A 21,153-nucleotide genomic window follows, 5' to 3' on the forward strand; every position below is an offset into this window, starting at 1 on the left:
CTCTCAACAACGGCTTCCCAGAATTCAGATCAAATCACAGAACACTTCTCAAAGTGAGTCCCAAAACAAAGCTACACATCAGGGCTTATATAGCCTTCTCCTGGCTCAGAGAATGTAACAACCTTATTGACTCACTGGCCAATCAAGAAGTATCTACTGAAAAACAAGCCTCCCTCCCCAGGCTTCAGGTGCATTTTAGCCTAGGGCCAGGGATGATCTTCCAAATTTGCATTCCCATTACAAGCAGTAACAGTTCTCAGCATTCACCTCATCCAGTACCCGCCTCATTTTGGATATGAGAAACTTGAGGCCCAGAAAGGAAAAATAAATTCCTAAGATCATGTATTTGGAACTGGAAAGGACTTAAGAGTTCAGTACAATCTCTTTCATATCTACACACACACACACACACACACACACACACACACATACACACATGTGTATATGTATACTTGTATGCATATATATGTGCATATATGTATGCTTGTGTATGCATATTTATTAATGAAATAAAATTATTCATTCTCCTAGATCCTCACTGTACCCATTGATTACAACTTGGTTCTGGCATTCATGGCATATGCCTTTAGAGGGGGAGATACCAGTGCTCTACAAGAAGTGTCCAACTCAAAGCCTGCAAAACTCCCAAGAGCAACTAGAACCAGATTAAGAAGTAATTAGAAAATGTTTAACAAAATAAATAAAAATTAGAAATTTTTGTTGTGCAGTTGTGTCTGACTCTCTGTGACCCCATTTATAGTTTTCTTGGCAAAGATACTGGAAGGGTTTGCCATTTCCTTTTCCATCTCACTTTATAGATGAGAAACTGAAGCAAACAGGGTGAAGTGACTTGCCCAGAGTCACACAGATAGTAAATGTCTGAGGTCAGATTTGAACTCAGGAAGAGGAGTCTTCCTGACTCCAGGTCCAGAACTCTATCCACTGTACCACTTAACTGCCCTTACAATACAACAGAGATAATGTTAATTTGTGGTTTTCTAAAACAACATGTGTCTTCAGGAATCCATTTCTATTTGAGTTTGACACAACTGATGTAGGGCTGCACTTGAGGACCTAGAGGGTCACATGTGGCCTTGACATTGCAGGTTCCCTACCCCTGGAAGCTTTCTCACAAGCCAAGTCAGGAGTAAGACTCTTCCTCCTGTCAGTGGTCATCTTCAAGAAACATTGTGTAAAAATGTAAAAGCTTATAAGAAATGATGAACAGATGGACTTCAGAAAAACCTGGAAAGACTTACATGAACTGATGCTGAGTAAAGTGAGCAGAACCAGGAGAACATTGTACACAGTAATAGCCACATTCTGCTATGACCAGCTTTGATAGATTTAGCTCTTCTCAGCAATGCAAGGATCTAAAACAATTCCGAAAGATTCATGATGGAAAATGCTATCCACATCCAGAGAAAAAACTATGGAGTCTGAATGCAGATCAAAGCAGATTATTTGCTCTCTTTTTTGTTTTGTTTTGTTTCTTCTTTCTCGTGGTTCCTCCCATTGGTTCTGATTCTTCTTTACAACATGACTAATGTGAAAATATGTTGAATGTGTATGTAGAACCTATATCAGATTGCACGCCATATTGGGGAAGAAGGAGAAGAGGAGGTAGGGGAAATTTTAAACTCAAAAGCTTATGGAAGTGAATGTTGAAAACTAAAAATTAATTAATTATAAAAATCTAAAAGTTTTCATTGCCACCCCCTGACTCTTTGGCATCTAGAACTTGTCACAATCCGACTCCAGCCCATCTTTGTAGACCATGACTCTCCTTCACACCTCCTATGTTCCAGCCAAACTCCCAATGGTCGGCTTGCCTTTCTCCCTCCATAGCATCCACCTCCTTTCACCATGCTTTCCCCTGGGTTTTTGTCCCCTCCAGATGCCTGGAATGTTTTCTCTCCTCACTGATATGTCTTAGATTCCCTTAATCCTTTCAGAAGGCCTCTCTCATTGTAAGTGTCACCAATGCCCCAATTGCTTTATGTTTGTTTAGTTAAAAAAAAAAAAAGCAGGTAACAAGAAAATGACCGCTCACTGACTCTGGGGTCAGAAGATATGCATTCATATCCTGGTTCTGTTATTTAATGACCAAGTGACCTCAGGCAAATAATTTATATTCTGGGGGCTCCAATTTTCTCATATATAATATGAGAGTTTGGACTATATGGCCTTTGAGGTCCCTTCCACTTCTACATCCATAACCCTATTTTGTATTTACTTATGTGTATACATGTTGTACCCCTTTAGTAGAATATGGGTTCCTTGAGAAAAGGAATTATTTCTGTGTCTGTGTCTCCACTGCCTCGTGTAACCACACACATAGAGCCACTCCTAAGTCAAGATGGGATAATGGGGCTTTTCCAATAAGAACCCCTAACTCTGGACTTAGTAACACAGACCATACTCAGCCCTGGGGGAGTCTAGCCTCGAAAGAGAAGCATCAGGCAATCTTTTTCTTACAGTTTGTGGCACCCCATCTCAAGAACCAGGAAAAAAATCACTCAGAGTTTAATTTTGCCCCAAATTAAATTATCCCCCAAAAGTAGAAGAGAGGTACTAAATGTACAAAGTAAATCAGGTGGGGGACAAATATTTATTTTTCCACACACAAAAAAGTTTAACACAAAAAGATTTACAAGCAAACGTTGACAAAAATTTAAACAAGCAGTCACTTTTAGCTACTATTTTACTCTCTTACATGGTTGATCCTTAAAAATCAAAGTACAAACTGTTATTCAGAATTGCCAGTTTAGGATTGAGCTGAGCGCTATCTTCTTCAAGGTCCGTGTTTTTTTGGCAAGCCAGGCAGGATAAGGCTCCTCCTCCTCTAACTAGTCATCTTCTCTAAGGAGCACTGTAATAAATATCAGAGGTACTTATTGACTTAAGAACTTGGGGCCCCCCAATCTCTGGAATTTACAAGGTTGCCTCCAAGTCTAAAAATTTCATTCTTGTGATTGCTGTTCAGTAGCCTATGATTGGGAAAGAATGCAAAGCAGAAGTAGCTAGAACTTTGAGATCTAATCTCAAGCTCACCTAAGCTGGTTGCCATGTGTGAGTTTTCCATATTTTCTGGAGTGAGAGAGCACCCACTTACAGGAAATCCCAGAGAGAAAGCATTCTTTGCCACATGCTGCAGACAAAGGAAGGAAGCAAAAGAGCCAGAGGCAGGATTCTTTGAAAGTTTATTGTGCAGACTTCTCCTCCTAATTCAATAGCCAGTCCTCTCTGACACTCTTTTGACATAGGCTCCACCTGCACCCTGCCATCTATGAAGTTAGGAGGGGACCACCCAGCAATTGCAGCATCATCCAAAACTGACAAGCCCTTCGGCATTGAGCCAAATCCCCCTGAGACTTACAAAGGGAACCTATACATGCTCCATTGTACTAGTTTAGTGTCTGAAGCATGATAGGCTTTTAATAAATACTTTTTGGTTGGGTGGTTGACTTTACATCTGAGAAAATTGAGGCCCACAGACGGGAGGTGATTTGCTGAGGTAAAGCAGGTAGCAACATCAAGATTTGAATCTAGGAACTGAGTCCAAAACTAGCCCTCTTTCTATCACATCATGACTGTAGACAGTGGTCATGTCTGTTTTGGATGTATAGAGTTGATTACTGTACACTGGGCATTACATAGATAAGACAATGTAATAGGACAGTGCTAGAATGAAAGTCAGGAGACCTAGAATTTTGCCCCAACTTACTTAATCATTCTGACCCTCAATTTTCTCCTCTGCAAAATGCATTGTTTGGGGGAAATCATTTCTGAGATTCTATCCAATTCTAACATTCTAGGTTTCTAGGATCCCATGACTTAATTAAAACTGGTTGATGATATGGAAGCTATAAGCACCTAGGAGTTGACCTCATCTTAGAGACTGTGTTAGCAAGGGATGGGCATATTAGACACAGTCAGACAAGTAATCTAGACTTTAGGAAAGCAGCTTTTTAAAAGATAAGAGAAAATTTGGCACAATCTCATGACTATAGACTCTAAAAGGAAATGTAGATCTTTTAAGCTGAAAGAGTCTAAAAAATTGAAATTGTGCCTCCCCAGTTACCTACTCTAATGCCTCAAATGGAGTTGACCCTGGGTACTCAAAGGCTATGCCAGCTGAGTACAAACTCTTGCCGGTTTAAGAAGTAGGCCTGCTGTTCAATGAAGGTTATGAGAATATAGAGCTCTCTTAGCATTACTGAGAAGCTGAACTGATCCTGTGAATTGCAACCAGAACTTCCCTGATAAGCTCCTGGGGTGGGGAGCTTGCAGCTTCAAGGCCACATGTGGCCCTTTAGGTCCTCAAGTACAACCCTTTGACAGAATCCAACTTTAGATCCTCAAGTATGGCTCTTTGACCGAATCTAAACTTCTTAGATTCTGTTAAAATGCCACACTTGAGGACCTAGAGGGCCATATGTGACCTCGAGGCTGCAAGTTCCCCATCCCAAAAGCCCTCCCATCCTAAAGGAGGGGAAAAACAGAAATTCTAGAAAAAAGAGGTACACCAGGGTGAGTTCACAGAGATGGGAAATCCCTTGCATTTTCAAATGGTCTGTCTCCATTGAGCCAAAATGAAAAAAGATGAAATTTAAAGGTATAGAAATGAAGTCTTTAGACAGTTCTCTGATTTAGTACATCTAAAGGGAATTATGTAAAGAAGGAGCTAGGGAAATGGGCCCTCCTCTGGCTTGAGGGAAAGGGAAGAGCAATTTGTTCTTATTAACATAAAATCTTGCACCAAATAAGTTATTTTAAAGGGATGAGCTGAGTTTTATTTTTTGCTCAGTAGTTCCTTAGAACCTGCTGATAAGTAAGTGATAGGGATGGCTAGGTAGCACAGTGAGTAGAGCACTGGCCCTGGAGTCAGGAGGACCTGAGTTCAAATCCAGCCTCAGACACTTAACAAAAAAAACTAGCCATGTGACCTTGGGCAAGTAACAACCCCAATGGCCCTCCCCCCCCCAAAAAAAGATAAGTAAGTGATAAATGAGTCATGACTGCTAAAATATTACAAGATTATACAGTAAATGTAAAAGATAACGTTTTCTATTTTGAAATTGTCACAGGAAAAAAAACACTTTCCTTCAGGGAATATTTGCTCCAAGTTTTTATTAAAAAGATATATACTGATTACTTTATTTCCTTGGGGTACTCAGTTGACCAACTATTAACTACTATTAACTACTACTATGTTTTATTACAAGAAACTATTTATTTGAGAGAACCAAACTAAGGTCAGAGCATAGTTCATAGAAGGATCTGACAAGCCCTCATAGGGCTTGCTCTAACCCTCAATAATGACAAGAACGTCTCTTTCTGCCCCTACTCTTTATATGGTATTCTAGCCTATATACTAACCTTATTTTTTTTTTAAATGGTGCCACTTTTCTGCTAAAAACAAACAAACAAAAACTTAAGTAAATCTTCTCTGCCTGTTGGGGAAGGTCTAAGAATCGCTGCTTGGCATTCAAGGCCTTCTGTATTCTGGCTGTTTTAAAAAATGCTTTTTATTCTAGGAAAGTTCTTACTCTTTCCCCAACTGTGCTCTGCTCTACTCTGTTTATGCTCTGTTTATACTAGACTCTATCTACACAAATCCTCACTTTTTGTTCCACCTTCTCCATAAAACATTTCCTGATTTCACACTAATCTCTCCCTTCTCCTATACCCTAAATCTATACCATACAATGTTCCATTTGATATTTAAGGAAAGTGGAAGAGAACAAGCACTTATTAAATATCTATTATGTATCAAGCACTATGCTAAGTGCTTTACAAATATTTCACTTAATTTTTTTACTTAATCAATAGGAATTTGTTAAGCACTCACTATGTTCCAGCCATTGTAGAGGTATTACAAAGTTTAAAAATGAAACAATTCTACATTCAGCTTATTTTGAATGTACTTTTGTCATAGCTGAAAAAAATCCCTCACAAAGATACATAAATTCACATGGGGAAAAATGCATAATTGGCTGCACTTACTAAGTCATAATAATCATTTTTCAGTCCCACTCACCAATTATGCAAAGGTTTCAATTATTCTTGAAAGCTAGCCTGCTTTTTATGTTTTAATATTTTATATTTTTGACACACAAATAATTTTTTGGCAACAAAATTTCATAATGATAGAAACATTTCCAAAAACCCATTTTCAAAACCCTCTCTCTATAACATAAATTTCTCTTTTAAAGCAGTTACTTTCTTATTGTTGAGATGTCACCTTTGGAGCAGCTAGATGGCATAGTGAATAGAGCACTGACCCTAGAGTCAGGAGGACCTGAGTTCAAATCCGGCCTCAGACACTTAACACTTACTAGCTATGTGACCTTGGGCAAGTCACTTAACCCCAATTGCCTTACCTTCCCCCCTCCAAAAAGCAAGAAAGAAAAAGTCACCTTCATGTGATAGTCAAAATATATAGGAAATAAACATTTATCCATAACATAAAAGCCATTCCCCAAAGAATAAGTGGTGAAAGGGTGTGAATAAGTAATTTTCAAAAGAATAGTAAGTTATCAACAACCATATGAAAGACTTTCATATCACTAATAAGAGAAATGCAAATCAAAATAACTCTAGAGTTTCACCTTGCCCCCAGAAAATTAACAAAACATGGGAATAGGCAATGTTGGAAAGATAGGTTTCACTAATAGATTGTTGTTAGAATTTCAAATGGTTTAATCATCCTAGAAAGCTATTTAGAACCTGCTAAAACAGTGACTTTGATCTCACCAAAAGACACATACCCCAACAAAGACAGAATGAAAAACTCAATACACACCAAAACATTTTAATGGCACTTGCTATGTAGTAGCAAACAAAAAACTGGAAACAAAGTCGATGCCCATCATTTGGGGAATGAGCAAACAGACTGTGATTCATGGAATAGAATGGAATGTACTATACTGTAAAATATTCTATGGACTGATGCCAAATGAAGTAAGGAAAACCAGGAAAATAATGATATGTAATGGGTACAACTATGTAAATGAAAAGAACAAAACTGAAATAAAATGTTACATAATTATAATACAAGCTCAGCTCTACATTAGTCAGTCAATAAATATTTATCAAGCATTTACTATCCAAGTACTTTGCTAAATGATGTACACTAGGCTAAATAAGAAGTATAACAATTCATCTCTTCATTCTTTGCAGAGTTGAGTGACTATGGGTGTGGAAAAGGGTATAAACTGTTGGACTTGACAGATGTATTGGTTAGTTTTTTCTGGACAATTTATTTTTCCTCTTTTTTATTGTTTATTATAAGACATGGATCTCTGGTTGGAGGAAGGGGTAGAAAACATATTGGGAAGTGAAGGTGATATTAAAAAGAAAAACTTTTAAAATGTATCACTTTTACCTGTCCTTCCAAGGTAGAACACTGTTGACAGTTATCTGTCAAATTCAGAATATTCAACTTTTTGTAAAATAAAATGCATACCACCTCCAAATTTTACAACACTCAACCATTTTGCCTGGAATTAAGCAGAAAACTTTTTTTTGTGGAGAAAATGTTAGTCTCTGAAATCTTTTGGAGGTAAGGGTTTGGAAAGTCTTTTATTTGTTTCTTATTTTGCTTATATCTTTCTGCCTTTGTTTTTCTTTTTGAAGTCAGAGTAATTTCTATTTACTTAAAACAACTCAGATGCTTTTAAAGAAATTTATCAATGACATTTTTGATAGCATATTCTTTAAGGAAAATAAACGAAAAATATTTTTAAAAAGTTTTTGCACTTGCCAAATAAGTACTTCATAGTAAAGTATATTTTTTCTAGGACTTTGCAATTTTTTTTCAGTGTATTGCAAATCTCATATCTTTTCCAAATAAATATCTTATTTTTCCTGTGGCTTATTTCATTGATTCAGAGAATCAGTTAAGTTTGTACATGTTGAAATCAAGCAGGTAAATCTCTCAAGATACACAAACTGGGGGCGGGGCGGCCAGGTGGCTCAGTGAATAAGAGCATCGGCCCTAGAGTAGAGATAACCTGGGATGCAATTCGGGCTCATATACTTAGCACCACACCCAGAAATAACTGGCCGTGTAACCTCGAGCAAGTTGCTTAACCCCAATTGCTTTAAAAAAAAAAAAAAGACTTACAAACTGATCTGTAGTTTCAATGACTTGGAAGTTCCTTCAAAGGCCAATCAGCTAATAAGTATTTGGGCAGCTAGGTGGTGCAGTGGATAGAATGCAAGACCTGTAGTCAGAAGTTCAGACCTGGTCTCAGACACTTACTAGTTGTGTGACCCCAGGCAAGTCACTTGATGCTGTTTTTAGAGGAGCACCTGCTGCAGCCAAGAGGTAATCTGGGGACACAGTGTTGGTGAGCTGGGAGTGGGGGTAAGGAAGGGATAGTTCCAACAGCATGGTTGTAGCTGATGTAGGCACCTCGGTGATGATGAAGATGATGATGATGATGATGATACTAAAGCCATCAGGAAAACCATTGCAAGTACATTAAATATCCTCTGAGGAAGCCACTTGCTTGGGGAATGGTGCTTCTTGGTGGCTAAATTATATACTATATCCCCCTGGTTAGTTAACTGAAAGTCCAATTTTCTGTAATTTACAAAAAGCAAGAAAATGAAGTAGTCATGGGTTGCTATCAAGACTGTAGTATCAGGAATATTCAAAACAAGGTGCAACTAGCCCACATCACCTGTCATAAAAACAATGGCTAATAATAGCTATTATTTATATAGCACCTTGAAGTTTGCAAAGTCTTTAGTTTCTCATTTTTATCCTCACAGCAGCCCTAGGAGGTAGGTGCTATTACTATCTCTATTTTGCAGATGGGGAAACTCAGAGAGCAGTTAAGTGACCCCTCTAGAGTCAAGCAATTAGTGTCTGAGGTCTTCCGGACTCCAGATCCTGTACTCTATCCACTGTGCCATCTATCTGTTCTATACATTATATATAGTCATACAGATTATATATTGCATATATTTTGAAAATAATGTTTTACATATTAATGGTATGGCATATTCCACAGAAGCTTTGAATTTAACATAATTTTATTCAGTAATAGTGTTGTTTGCATTATCTTAGTTCTCACCAATTTTTCAGTCTTTTAATTGTTCTTGAAACACACCACAATCATTCCTGACTCTGATCCCTTTGCTCAGAATCTGTCTTCTACCCCTAGGATTATCCTTCTCACTTTTATCCAAATTCTACCAAATTCTGTTTCACTATCTCAAGTCTCTGGTATATCAGTTTCCCTTCTTGTTTCATGACTCAGTTTCACTTCCTAGTTCATATGAGCTGGGAGCTTGGAATGTACAGGGTGTGGAGTCCCCATAAAGTTCATGTGGTTTGTAATCCTATCTTCAAAATATTTCAGGATTTTCTTCAGACTCTGGGACTAGTTGTAAATGTGGAGAAGCAATTTGTATTTCTTTCAGAATTCCAAAGTTGTTGCTTTGTTTCTTTCATTGTAGGAGGTCCAGCCACCCAAATGCTACCTCAGTTGGATGAGAGATTCTTGGGTATTTAGATTTCAGGGGGTCTGAACTTGTGTGGGAGGAAAAATAACACCTTTATTTCAAAGCAGTGGGTTTCTTTTGTAATCCTATATGTTTTATTTTGTGCATTTGAAAACATTCTGAGAAGAGGTAGGTTCATAGTCTTCACAGACTGTCAAAAAAAATTAAGAACCTCTAAAGTAAATGTTGCTAAAAGAGAGACAGAAATGGACTTTGCTGGATGTTTCTTTTACCCACAAGTAGAAGATAACAAAAAATATTTACCCATCTCAGAACACCAAGCAGGTTTTTTGGTTGTTAAGAGATTTGTGTGTGTGTATGACTATGTAAGGTCCTTTCTTAGAAGCTGAGAAAAGGAGGTAGACTTTCATAGGACTATAGAATAGAGTAGAAGCTCACTTATCCAAATCCTATGGCAGAAATCTATTTTATCCTCTCTTCTTTATCAGCACAGATAATCAATTTATTCATGGAAGGGGCCTTAGAGACCTCATTTTACATAGAGGAAACTGAGGGCCAAAGTCATAGAACAAAGTTCCTAGTTCTGACTCTGCCACTAAGATGTATGACTCTCAGTAAATCACAATTCACCAATTTGTGCCACTTTCAGGAGCTTGGGGGTGGGAGTGGGGGCAATGAACCAGATACTGTTATATTTATGTACTTTCCAGCTCTAAGATTGCTGGAAGCCTTCACTTTCTCTAAGATACCCATTTCTTCAGCTCTCACTAATCTCCCCCTTCTTCCCTCAAGCCTAATAGTACTAATTGTGCCATTTCATTATGTACATACAGTACTGCTTCTTGGGGGCCAAGGACTAAATCTTAAACTTCTTTTGTATGTTCCTCAGTTCCTGGCACAGTGCAAAGGCAGTATTCAATTACTTTCACTCAATAAATGCTGTACTTGTTCAATGCATGAATGCACCCTTACCAAATGTATTTGTATTTAAACAGAACCCTCCATTTTAAAAGATTGTATAGTAACTTCAGTGCCACTCCCTAGGTTAGATTACATTGAAAAATAATTGTTACATACTTTTATATCCATTTGATTCTCTTTATATAATTTTCTTTTTGCTAATGTTCAAGAAAACAAAGTGAAGCTGACCTTGCAGGATAAAAAGCCAATGAGCACAGTAATATGTTCTATTGAAAATTTAAATGAATCATTAAGTCATAAGAATCTTTCCATTCCCAACAGTGACTAAAAATATTTAAATTTGTTTCAAATACTTTTGATATTGACTTACAAAATGAACGATTTTGTTCCTAGCAATAACTGTAGGCTAAAAAACAAGAAAGAGTATTTGGGAGGCTCCTATAAAGCCACGAGACATGCTTCGTGTTTGACTTAGGGAAAGAAGTCACAATGGTAGGCATCCCAGCCACCTGTTCCATAAGGACACTGCTCCAGGGGCATCTCCTTGGCATTACACATTGTAAGACGCGGAACTCTTTCTGCTTGTCTGTTCTTTCTGAAAAAAAAAAAAAAAAGGCGCCCCCATAAGTAATAACTTTGCAATATAATCGTAGCCGTGAAAAAATTTAAACGCACAACTCCGTTTAAATATTACATAGCATCTGGGACCGACAATGATCCTGTATCGTTATGAAATAAAAAATGAAACCACACACAGACAATCCCAAGTCCGGTTGTTTTATTGAACATCTCGCAACTAAAGTACAGGAGATGCACAAATTTCCTTCTCTTTTTTTTTTTTTTTTTTTTTTTTGCTTCGCCTCGCTTTCTGTTATTCAGATGACGGGTGCAGCTGTTTTACTGATATCCTTCCTAATCACGCTCATCTAGCCGGGTGAGGCTGGGAGGGGAGAAGCCTCAGTAGGATCTGTATGAGCTTCAGTCACATTTCCAATTCTCCCTTCATATTTAGCTAGCGTGCCACACGGTCGTCGGTGCCCGGGAGTGGGGGGGGGGGGGGCTCCTCTTACGACTTTTAGTTACGCTGAGTGTGTACATTATACAGACTTAGACACACACACATTTATCTGTCCATCCGCCGCCCATCACCCCCGCCCCCCACCCGGGATGCCCAAGCATCCCCCATGCCCGACTGCAGTGGGGGAGAGGGAGCGGAGCTCTGCAGCCGCCTTCATCACAGCCGCTAACGCTCCTTCTCCTACCCGACACCCGGCGTCTCGGGCGGCCCCCTCCACGTGCGCCCAGGTGCGGGCCGAGCTGCCCGCCCGCCTCCGTGCAGCCGCGTTGCCTGTTTAAGCGCCGTGCCGCGCTCGGCCGGGGGCGGCGGTAGCGAGGACACCACAGCGGCTCTCCAGTCCCCTTTTCCCTCCATGGTTTCGCTTCGCTCTTGTGAGTAACTCAGGCTTCGGGCTCCGCTCGCGCGTTCCTTGAGGGGGGGGGGAAGAGAAGCCGGCGGGAGCCTCCCTCCCTCCCTCAAGGACTCGCCTTTGGACAGTTCATTCTGCCGAAGACCGAGCCCCTCCTTTCATCACTCCTGCCTCCGGAAAGTTAGTTTGAAGAGGGGGGGCCGAGAACGTAGACATGAAGAGGAGGATCCACTTGGAGCTGAGGAACCAGACCCCGTCGCATGTAAGCGGAACCCCTGCCCCGCCGCAATGCCCCCTCCGCGCCCACCCCGGGACCTGCATGAAACGGGGACCACATGGGGGGGGGGGGGGAAGGCGCCCTGGACCCCGGCCGGCTCCGGAGCCCGAGCGGGCGCCCAGGACGCTTCGCCCCCTCCTCCCCGACCGCTGGGTGCAGGCTAGCCCAGCGCGGTCTGCTCGGGCTGCGGACCCGACGAGGGGTTAACTCTTTGGGCGCCGCCCGGAGCCGGAGCCCTCAAGGCGGGAGGAGGAGGCCGGGGAACAAACTTTTCCTCTCCCGCCCCGCTGGCCTGTCCCAGGCCGGCGGGGGTGCGAGTGCCCGGGCCACAGCGGCTGGGCTGGGGGAGATTGTGTAACGCTGGGAGCCATGTTGGTCGCCTCTCTCCAGGATCCGGGGGCTCCTGGGGGGAGGGGGGTGAATCCCGAGACACGTTGTGGGGGGGGCACTGAGGCAGGTTTTGAGGCTGGGCGGGAGGGCGAGGGTAGCTTCCCCCCCACCCCCCGTAGTATACACAACCCCATTAACTCGCTGCCTCGGAGGCGGCGGGGACCGAAGCACCAGAGCCTCGGGAGGCGGGGACGGGTGAGGGGGAGGTTCCCCTCCCCCGTCACGGCAGGAGGGGGCGCCGGGAGTAGGGCGCAGTCCCGGGGGGAGGGGAGAGGCGCGCGAGGGCCACCTCTCCGGGTTCAGGTTTTTAAAAAGGGGGCTCGGTTCCCACCATTTTTCAAGGCTAAAAATAAAACTTTTCTCTTCCCTTTTCCCCTCCCCCCACTTTTTTCTTTCTCTCCCCTCAGTTGGATCAGAGGGGAGGCGGAAGCTGGCGGGACGGAGGGGGAGGGAGACTCCACACGAGCGGCGAGCCCCCGCTCCCTCCCCCGTGCGCTCCATCCTCTCCGCGCGGGCGGCGGGCGGGGCTTTCTCGGTCTTAGCTGCGCCATAGTACGACGTCACCATGTTGTTCGATTCCCGTCTCCCTCCGCGGAGGCGACTCCGCCCGGGAGCCGGCCGCCGCCCGCGCATCCTCGCGGCTCTGCGCCCCTCCCCGCCCTGCCCCGCGCCCAGTTCCCTTCCGCAGGGTCCGCGGGCGGTGCAGCCCTGCCGGGTTAGGGGCATCCGTCGGCAGAGGCAGCGTTTTGTCCTCTGTCCCTGCAGTCGGCGTGACTCGGCTGCACTCTGCCTCCCGCCTCCACCTCCATTTATTAAAAGGGCGATGTCAGCCCCGCCAATTCGCCCGGGTGGAGTGCCCGGAAGGTCCAAGGCCTTGGGGTTCCACGGGCAGGGGAGGTGCTGTTCTACTCTCGGAAAGGGGGAGGGTCACGTGGTCATCCCTTCTTCAGGCTCCACAGTGCACCGGGGACATGTACCCTGGCGTTGCCCTCCTCTGAGGGGGATGGGCATGTTTCCCTGCTTTAATTGTGGGCGGAGCGTGATCCTCCCTTGCTGTCCTCCGCCCCCATCATACAAGGACCGTCCTCTCCGTAGTCCTCCCCATTATCCTCCTCCCCCTGACCGCCATGGCACCGTCATCTCTCTCCTTTTACATCCCTCCCTGTCTGGCCCTGGCCGAGGTTTGAGCCCCTCCCTACGGCTGAGCCGCCTTGGTGGCGGTGGTGACTGTCCCTGGGGGTCGAGGGATGGCTGGGAATGGAAAAGGGGGCCAAGAGCTCGAATCGGGGAAGTTGTAGAATTAATCACGTGTTCTGGTCTTTCGAGGCGGTCTGCTCACTTTGTACGCAAATTGTGACCTTGAGTTAAAGGCCCTTAATTGGGGCATAAGCGAGTTTTTTTAAGTGGTTTGTTTGTTTTTAATCACATTTGGCCATCCTGCCTCAGGAGGAATTAACTTTTTTGTCGCAGACCCCCTTGATGGTGATGCTAACAATAGAAACAGCCTGTATATCGGGCTTTACCGTGTTACTTTTGTTATATATCGCTATTCCTCTTCCAAGAGGCTCGTCTAGTCTCCCCACTCAGGGCATCTTTATGGGCTTTCTCATCTCTTCCTGGTTTCCTTCCAAACCCAGCCAAAATCCCACCTTCTACAGTCCTCTATCGGTCCTTAATTCTAGCTCCTTGCTTCTATTGTTTACACAATTCATAGTGCCCTGGTCTATAGTAAGGGCTTAATACTTTTATTGAATATATAATGTGTGTGTATATGTATTTGTTGACTATATATGTACGTGTATACATATTATATACATATTATCTCTTATTATGTGTCTGTATGTGGTGTCTGTGTATTATGTAAAGATCCCTCAGAATATGATTTAAATGCATAAAGTAAAATACTTAGGATTACAAAGGAAACCAGTTAAATTCTCATATAGACCTTCGTTGCCATTTCATACATCATCTCCACAATTAAGTCACTTAGGGCTTGTTTTAAGAGAGTAAACTTTTTAAAATTCTTTTTTGCCTTCCAAGTTAGGTTCTTCACTTTTTGTTACAATATACAAGATTACCAAGGAAACCAATGATACTGAATTAGTTACATGATATGGGTTTGAATGTGTGGCTGAGTGATTTGGAGAGGTGCAGATGTATTAAGTGCTCTCTAAAAGATCTCAGGGTTGACTTGGGAGTTTCTTAGTCCAGGAGTGTTGTCTAAACAGTTATAGGCTGAACACATTCTGTAAACTTCAGGAGAGGTATGTAGGTGATGTAGTGAATAAAGTGGACTTGGCGTCAGAAAGACCTTAGTTCAGATCCTGCCTCAGACATTTGCTTGCTTCATGACCCCATGGGCAAGTCATTTAACGTCTCTGCCTCATGTGAGGGCTGGAAGTTGGAAATAAGACTGAAGGGTGATAGAGAGGGAAATTTGTCTTACCCAAGTCACTTGGCTGCTCTGGGTTTCAAATCACTGACAATAAAGTATAAAATGGGAATTAGGTTAATTAATGTAAACAAATTATGCTAAAACAATATTCATTCTTATTTCAGAATCTACAGCCGTGAAACTAGGGCTGCTTTAATGGGTTGATGTGGAAGGGATAGGTAAAAATTAATTGCCAACTCCAGTTCATTTTCTTTTCATTATGAAAAGCTTACTGACTGTTGTCAAATACTCCTCTAAAGTGGAGCATTTGATTGACTCAGGATCAATCATTATTGGTCTGTACAGTAAATAAACATTAAATTACTCATAGTTATTTGAGTATCTGCATAACTTGAAAAATATTATTCAGAGGATTTTGGCAGTATTTATAAATGATGTAGGAGAAACACCTATGAATTAAGGAGAAACCACAGAACTTAAGTTTAGATGAGTATTTTCCTTCAACAGCAGCTGTCTTAGAAAACTATACACTTTAACCATGATGCAGATGTTAAAAACATTTTCTTAATAATTCTTTTGAATTTACCTTTGGACCCAGTTCAGGAGACACTGGGGAAAATCGGTTCCATTAATTTGTCATGCCTTTTTTTTAAAGAGAGTAATTAATATTCACCAGATCTGACTGAATAATGTCACTAATACCAAAAATCAGACACTTTGCCCCCAATCCCCCAACCCTGCCCCTTCAAAGCTTTCTTTAAGCAGAAGCCTGGTACTGCAGTAAGATAAATGCAGCATCTGGAATCAGACCCAAATTTGAGCTCCATTTTGCCATTACTGGACAGCTAGGCGGCATGGGATGGAGTGCTGGGTGTGGGTGAGTTACTTAACACTGTTTGCCTCAGTTTCCTCATCTGTAGGAAAAGGAAATGGCAAAACACTCCAGTATCTTCACCAAGAAAGTCCCAAATCAGGTCACAAGGAGTCAGAAACGACTGAAAAACAGCTGAACAACATTTGATCTTGATTGAGCAAGTCTGCCTCTTTAGGCCTTGGTTTCCTTATCTGAAAAAGGAGGGGGTTGGACTTGGTGACTTCTGAGGTCACTTTTAGCTCCAAATCTGATCCTGTATGCTTCAGCCTCCAGAGGAAAGCCTGTAGATATATAAAGTGCTTATATTTTGACCGGCAATACAGTAGAAAAATTAGAACAGTTATCTGGATAACTCAGATTTCAAAAGCAGCTTTTGTCTCAGTTTTTACAAGGCCAAGCTGTGTCCTATATGAGGCCTTTCCTGATGCCTCATTTCCTTCTATTAATTATTTTCTGTTATTCTTTATATACTTTGTATTTCCTTATATCTGTGGCATATACAGCAGTAGAATGGAAGCTTCTTGAAGCCAAAGCCTTTGGTTCCCTCTTTGATTTCACAGGGTCTCCCCCATTGACATGCCCATAGCACACACCTAGAAAATCTTGGTTGAATTGAATTTATTGAATTCAGGCAGATACCCAGTGTCCACCTGAGTAAAATACCATTCTAGTAGAATAGGCCTCAACTTAGAAGCTACATTCTCTTTATCCATAGAAACATGGAGAGGACATTACCACCTAGGATGACCTTGGGATATTGCACATCAGCAAGAGCCCTTTGTCTTATAATAAGTGCATATTTTGTATAATAGATGCCCGTACAATTAAATACATATTAGCTCTGTGTAAAGTCTTGTCTTTACCTTTCTAAGGGACTGATAAGTAGGTGAGGCAATAATATAATTAACTTATTGGGAAGGTTTTGTTAAAGAAGTATGATTTTTAGCACATTTAGAAGACAGTCATCCTAAAGCAGTTTAGGTATACATTTTCATTTAAGTTTTATTTTATTTTTAATTAATAAGAATCTTCTCACTGGTTCCTTACTACTGAATGAAAAAGAAAAACAAAATAGTCTCAACAAACAGTAGATAAGTAAAGCAAATTCTCCCATTGGCTCTGTCCAAAGATCCACTTCTCATTCTGCATTTTGAGTCATCTCTCTGTCAGGATATTAGAATATGCCTCCTCTTTGATCCTTTGGAATCATGATTTATCATTGTGGTAATCAAACTAACATACCCGAGTTCCAATTTGGCCTCAAACACAAAGTTGTTGTGTGATCCTGGGTAAGTCACTTAGCATCTGTTTGCTTCTGTTTTCTAAACTACAAAATGGGGGATAGTAATAGCACCTGCCTTGCAGGATTGTTATGATGATCAAATGGGATAATAGACATTTTTTAATTGCTTGCTACAGTGCCTAGCGCTTAGTAGGTACTATATAAACGCTTATTCCCTTTCTTTTCCCTTCCCAATGTCACATACCTCATGAATGGCAAGAACAAGAACCCAACCTCTCATTCATTGACTAAATTCAGCAGTTCTTTCCACTACGCTACACGGCTATTCTAGTAAAATTATAAAATCATAAATAAAATGAAATTTTAAAGTGAAAAACAATGAAGTGAAACAAGCCTGCTGAAGTACCATCTGTTCTTCATAGTGGAAAATGCACTAGATTTGGAGTGAGAAGACCTACCTGCTCCTTAGTAAGACCGTGGGCAACTCAGTTGACCCCTCTGACACTCCTTTTCTTTATCTATAAAATGTGAGGGTAGTATTAGATGACCCAAGATTCCTTCCAACTCTTAAATCTTTAATCCTATAAATAAAAAACTGAAAATTGTTATGAAGTATCTTTAAATTTTAATTATTGTTCCAAGTTATGAAATGCTTTTTGATAGCAAAAACAAACCAAAAAAAACATGCTCCTCACTAAGTAATTGGTTTGTGATATTGGTATAAAATTTCTCCGAATATTTAAGGTTGGTTTGTGGTTGGTTTTTTTTTTCCCACCAAATCACCTTTGTTATTTGGTACTTACTATTTTGTGACCTGCCTTTTTTCATAAAACATTTCACATAAATATTCCAGTTATTGACAGAGCCCATGTATTTTTAATGTCTCTATGTTATGACATAAGCTCATAAATCTAGAGTTAGAAGGGACCTTCTCAGATTATGTAGCACAACCCTCTCATTTTACAGATTAGGAAAGTGAGACCCAGGGAAGTGGTTTACAAAAGGTTACATAGGTTGTAATCATCAGAGGTAGAATTTGAACCCAGGTCTTCCGCCTCCCAAGCTAGTGTTCTTTTGTTGTGTTATGTGGTAATTAGATTAACTCTTCATTCTCCATTTTGGGGGCACCTCAGTTGTTTCTAGTTTCACTTTTATAAACAATGTTACTGTAAGCTTCATTGTATAAATTTCTTTACCTCCCCTTTGGGGTTATTTCCTTAAGATACATTATGTCCAAAATGGAATTATTTATAATCACAAGATTTTTAGAGTTACAAGGAACTTCGGCAGCCATCTAATTCAACTTCTATACTCCACCAGTGACTCTGGCTTACAGACCTCCCACTAAAGGGGACCCCTCACCTCCCAGAGTATCCCATTTTACTTCTGGACAGGCTTCACTGTTAGAAACTCTCATGGCATCAAGCTTAAATGTACTCCTTCCACACTTTAGTCTTGCTTTGACCTTTGAAGCCAAATGGAACAAAATCCCTTTTTTTCTACAGTAGCCCTTCAAATACTTGAAGAACAGATATCATTAGTTTTCTTTTCTCTAGGTTAAGTGTATCTAGTTCTTTCAATGGATCCTCATGGCCTGAGTTTGAATGCAGCCTGTTAATTTACTAGCAATGTGACCCTGGTCCCCTCAACCTTGTCACCCTTGGTTTCCTCATCTATAAAATGATAGCAAGTAAAGATCAAGTGAGATAATACATGTAAAGGGCTTTGCAAACCATAAATGAATAAATAAATGTACACACATAGACATACATATATACATGTGTATATATACCTATATCTGTGTTTCTATATATAAAATGTTAGCTGTTGTTATTATGTGACATGGACTCAGGAACTCTCACAGTTCTTGTTTGCCTTTCCTATTTGCTATCCAGATGATAAGTGGCCTCCTTAAACTGTGGTAAGTGCCCAGTCCTGAATATTCTGGTTTTGGTCCTACCAGAGCAGGCTACAAAGGGACCATCACCCCTTTTTTCCTGGAAGTGACACACCTCAAGGTCACATTAGCTTTTTTGTCTGCCACATCACACTGCTGACTCATATTGGGGTTATACTGCAGTTCACCAGTTCCCTAGATCTTTTTAGACAAACTGTTTATGTAATCATGCCTCCTCCATATTGAATGGGGTATGAAAAACCTTTCTACTACATGTTATCAAATTACTTTCCAGAAAGGTTAAACAATTGAAGTGCTACTGGACTATCTGCCTGTTTCTGCCTATCTGCCATAGGACTCTTAACATTGTGTTATCACTTTTATTTTAGCTGGTATGATAGGGGTGTGTGTGTGTGTGTGTGTGTGTGTGTGTGTGTGTGTGTGTGTGTGTGTGTGTAGATATAACTGTAAAGGTATTTTAATTAGCACTTCTAAAAATTGCTGAAAATGTACATTTTCATGTGATACTATAGTGTCACCTTCTGGTTATATAAACCATTTGTGACATATTTTTATCTCTTTTGTTTGCTTGTGCCTTTTCTTTTTTGTCTCTAATGTATTTGTTTACAATGGATCTTTGTACCTCATTTGATACTTTAGTAAATCCTTGATCTCATTGGATTTCATCAATATCAATGAAGATAAAAGTAGCTAGAGTTTATAGAGAACTTTAAGGTTTGTAGAGAGAGCACTTTACAAATATTAGTATCTCATTTTATCCTCACAACAACCCTGGGAAGTATATGCTATTGTTATCCTCATTTTATAGACAAGGAAACTGAGGCAGACAGATTAAGTAATTTACTTGCCCAGGGCCATACCCCTAGTAAGTGTGTGGGGTCTTATTTCAACTCAATTCTTTCTGACTCCAGGTCCAGCACTCTATCCATTGGGTTGCCTCTTTTCCTCTAAATCCTGTCCAACTCTTGTTCACTCTTTAATACTGTTAGAGAACTTATTTTTTGTTTGTTTAACTACGACTTTATTTTTGTTTTTCAAAGAGGACTAATGCCATCACAGGCGATTTCTTGACTTGCAGGTTCATTGGATTTAAGTGATGCAGAGTTGAGCAATATCCTAAGTCAAATAAAGTCTTGTGGCAGGACCCAGGTCAAGACCACGGGCAGTGAATGATACAGTGAATGACCTTGGCATCTTCAGTATCTGACCAGGTTCTAAGTACTCCACCTGCTTCAGCCACCTTCATGGCTATGGGAAGAAATTGCTCTCATCTGCCCATTGCAGTGGGGGAAAGCAATGGGGGAAATCTTCATATGCTTGGTACGGACACACACACACACACACACACACACACACCTCACCAAAGGGTTTGAGGCCTGTTGGTTCACCTCTACCTGGTTTAGCATATGTGAGAATTGGGTGAATGAGCTGCCCTCATGCTGGAGGTACAGGGTCCTCTCTGAACACCCCAATAATTATAGCAAACTAGAGAAGTCATGGGATGGGACATCTTAGCTTGTTGAATTTCTTAAGAGAAATTACTCTAGCATATACATCACTAAATTTGGCTGGAGCATAAACTATGTGGAGAGAATAGGTAAAATTATAAAAGCATAGTGGAGCAAAATTTCAGAAGGCTTTGAATTCCAGGCTCAGGAGTTTTAAACCTTGTATATTTAATATGTATTAAGAAGACATTAAAGGTTTTAGAACAGGGAAGTGATTTGATCAGATCCATGCATCAGAAAATTATTTCTAATAGCAGTATTAGAGATTATTCAAAAGACTGTGATGAGGACCTGAAAAGGAACTATTACAGATTTTGGAGGAGGTGTATTTGTACACAAATGTCTTTGTACACATGCATAAAGCAAGGAACTGTCATGTTTGTCTTTTTGCCCCTAAATATGTTTCTGTGTGTCTTTGTTGCAGTGTGAAAAAGGATGTGGCTGTAATCGTCTTTGTGACTGAGTGTGGATGTCTGCTTGGGTCTGTATTTATGGGACTGCTCCCTCTTTGTGTTGCTCTATGGTCTTGTGACTCCATGCTCATTTGTGCCCCAGTGTTCTAGCAAAACTTCTCTGAAACAGGAAGTCCTTTGTAATCTCTTTAAGCAAAAAAGGAAACAACTATGGGGCCCTTCACTGATTTTAGTACATTCCTCTGACTTTGTTCCTCCACTTTCCTTTTATAACTCCAAAATCCTGAATAACTATAGTAATATTAAC

General features: G+C 40.9%; 2 protein-coding genes across 2 annotated transcripts in view; both read left to right on the plus strand.

Moving 5' to 3' along the window:
- The first annotated feature begins 11,820 nt into the window (after window positions 1-11,820).
- ANP32B (acidic nuclear phosphoprotein 32 family member B) overlaps window positions 11,821-21,153 on the plus strand; it is a 35,118-nt gene continuing 25,785 nt past the window's right edge. Inside the window, exon 1 of the mRNA XM_069095374.1 lies at window positions 11,821-12,090. Coding sequence (XP_068951475.1) covers window positions 12,043-12,090 — 48 coding nt within the window. The 5' untranslated portion in view covers window positions 11,821-12,042. The remainder of the gene's footprint in view (window positions 12,091-21,153) is intronic.
- On the plus strand, window positions 12,625-21,147 carry LOC138166876 (uncharacterized). Its single transcript, XM_069095373.1, has 2 exons — window positions 12,625-20,245; window positions 20,858-21,147. The coding sequence occupies exon 1, from the start codon at window positions 13,061-13,063 to the stop codon at window positions 13,850-13,852; it is 792 nt and encodes a 263-aa protein (XP_068951474.1). The 5' UTR covers window positions 12,625-13,060; the 3' UTR covers window positions 13,853-20,245; window positions 20,858-21,147.

This window comes from Petaurus breviceps, unplaced genomic scaffold (assembly GCF_028583685.1).
Source record: "Petaurus breviceps papuanus isolate PSGF00001 unplaced genomic scaffold, PetGlider_PUasm1.0 226, whole genome shotgun sequence".
Lineage (NCBI taxonomy): Eukaryota > Metazoa > Chordata > Mammalia > Diprotodontia > Petauridae > Petaurus > Petaurus breviceps.

Excerpts from the sequence above, each read along its gene's own strand:
- LOC138166876 (XM_069095373.1), top strand. The coding sequence starts at position 13,061 with ATGTTGTTCGATTCCCGTCTCCCTCCGCGGAGGCGACTCCGCCCGGGA.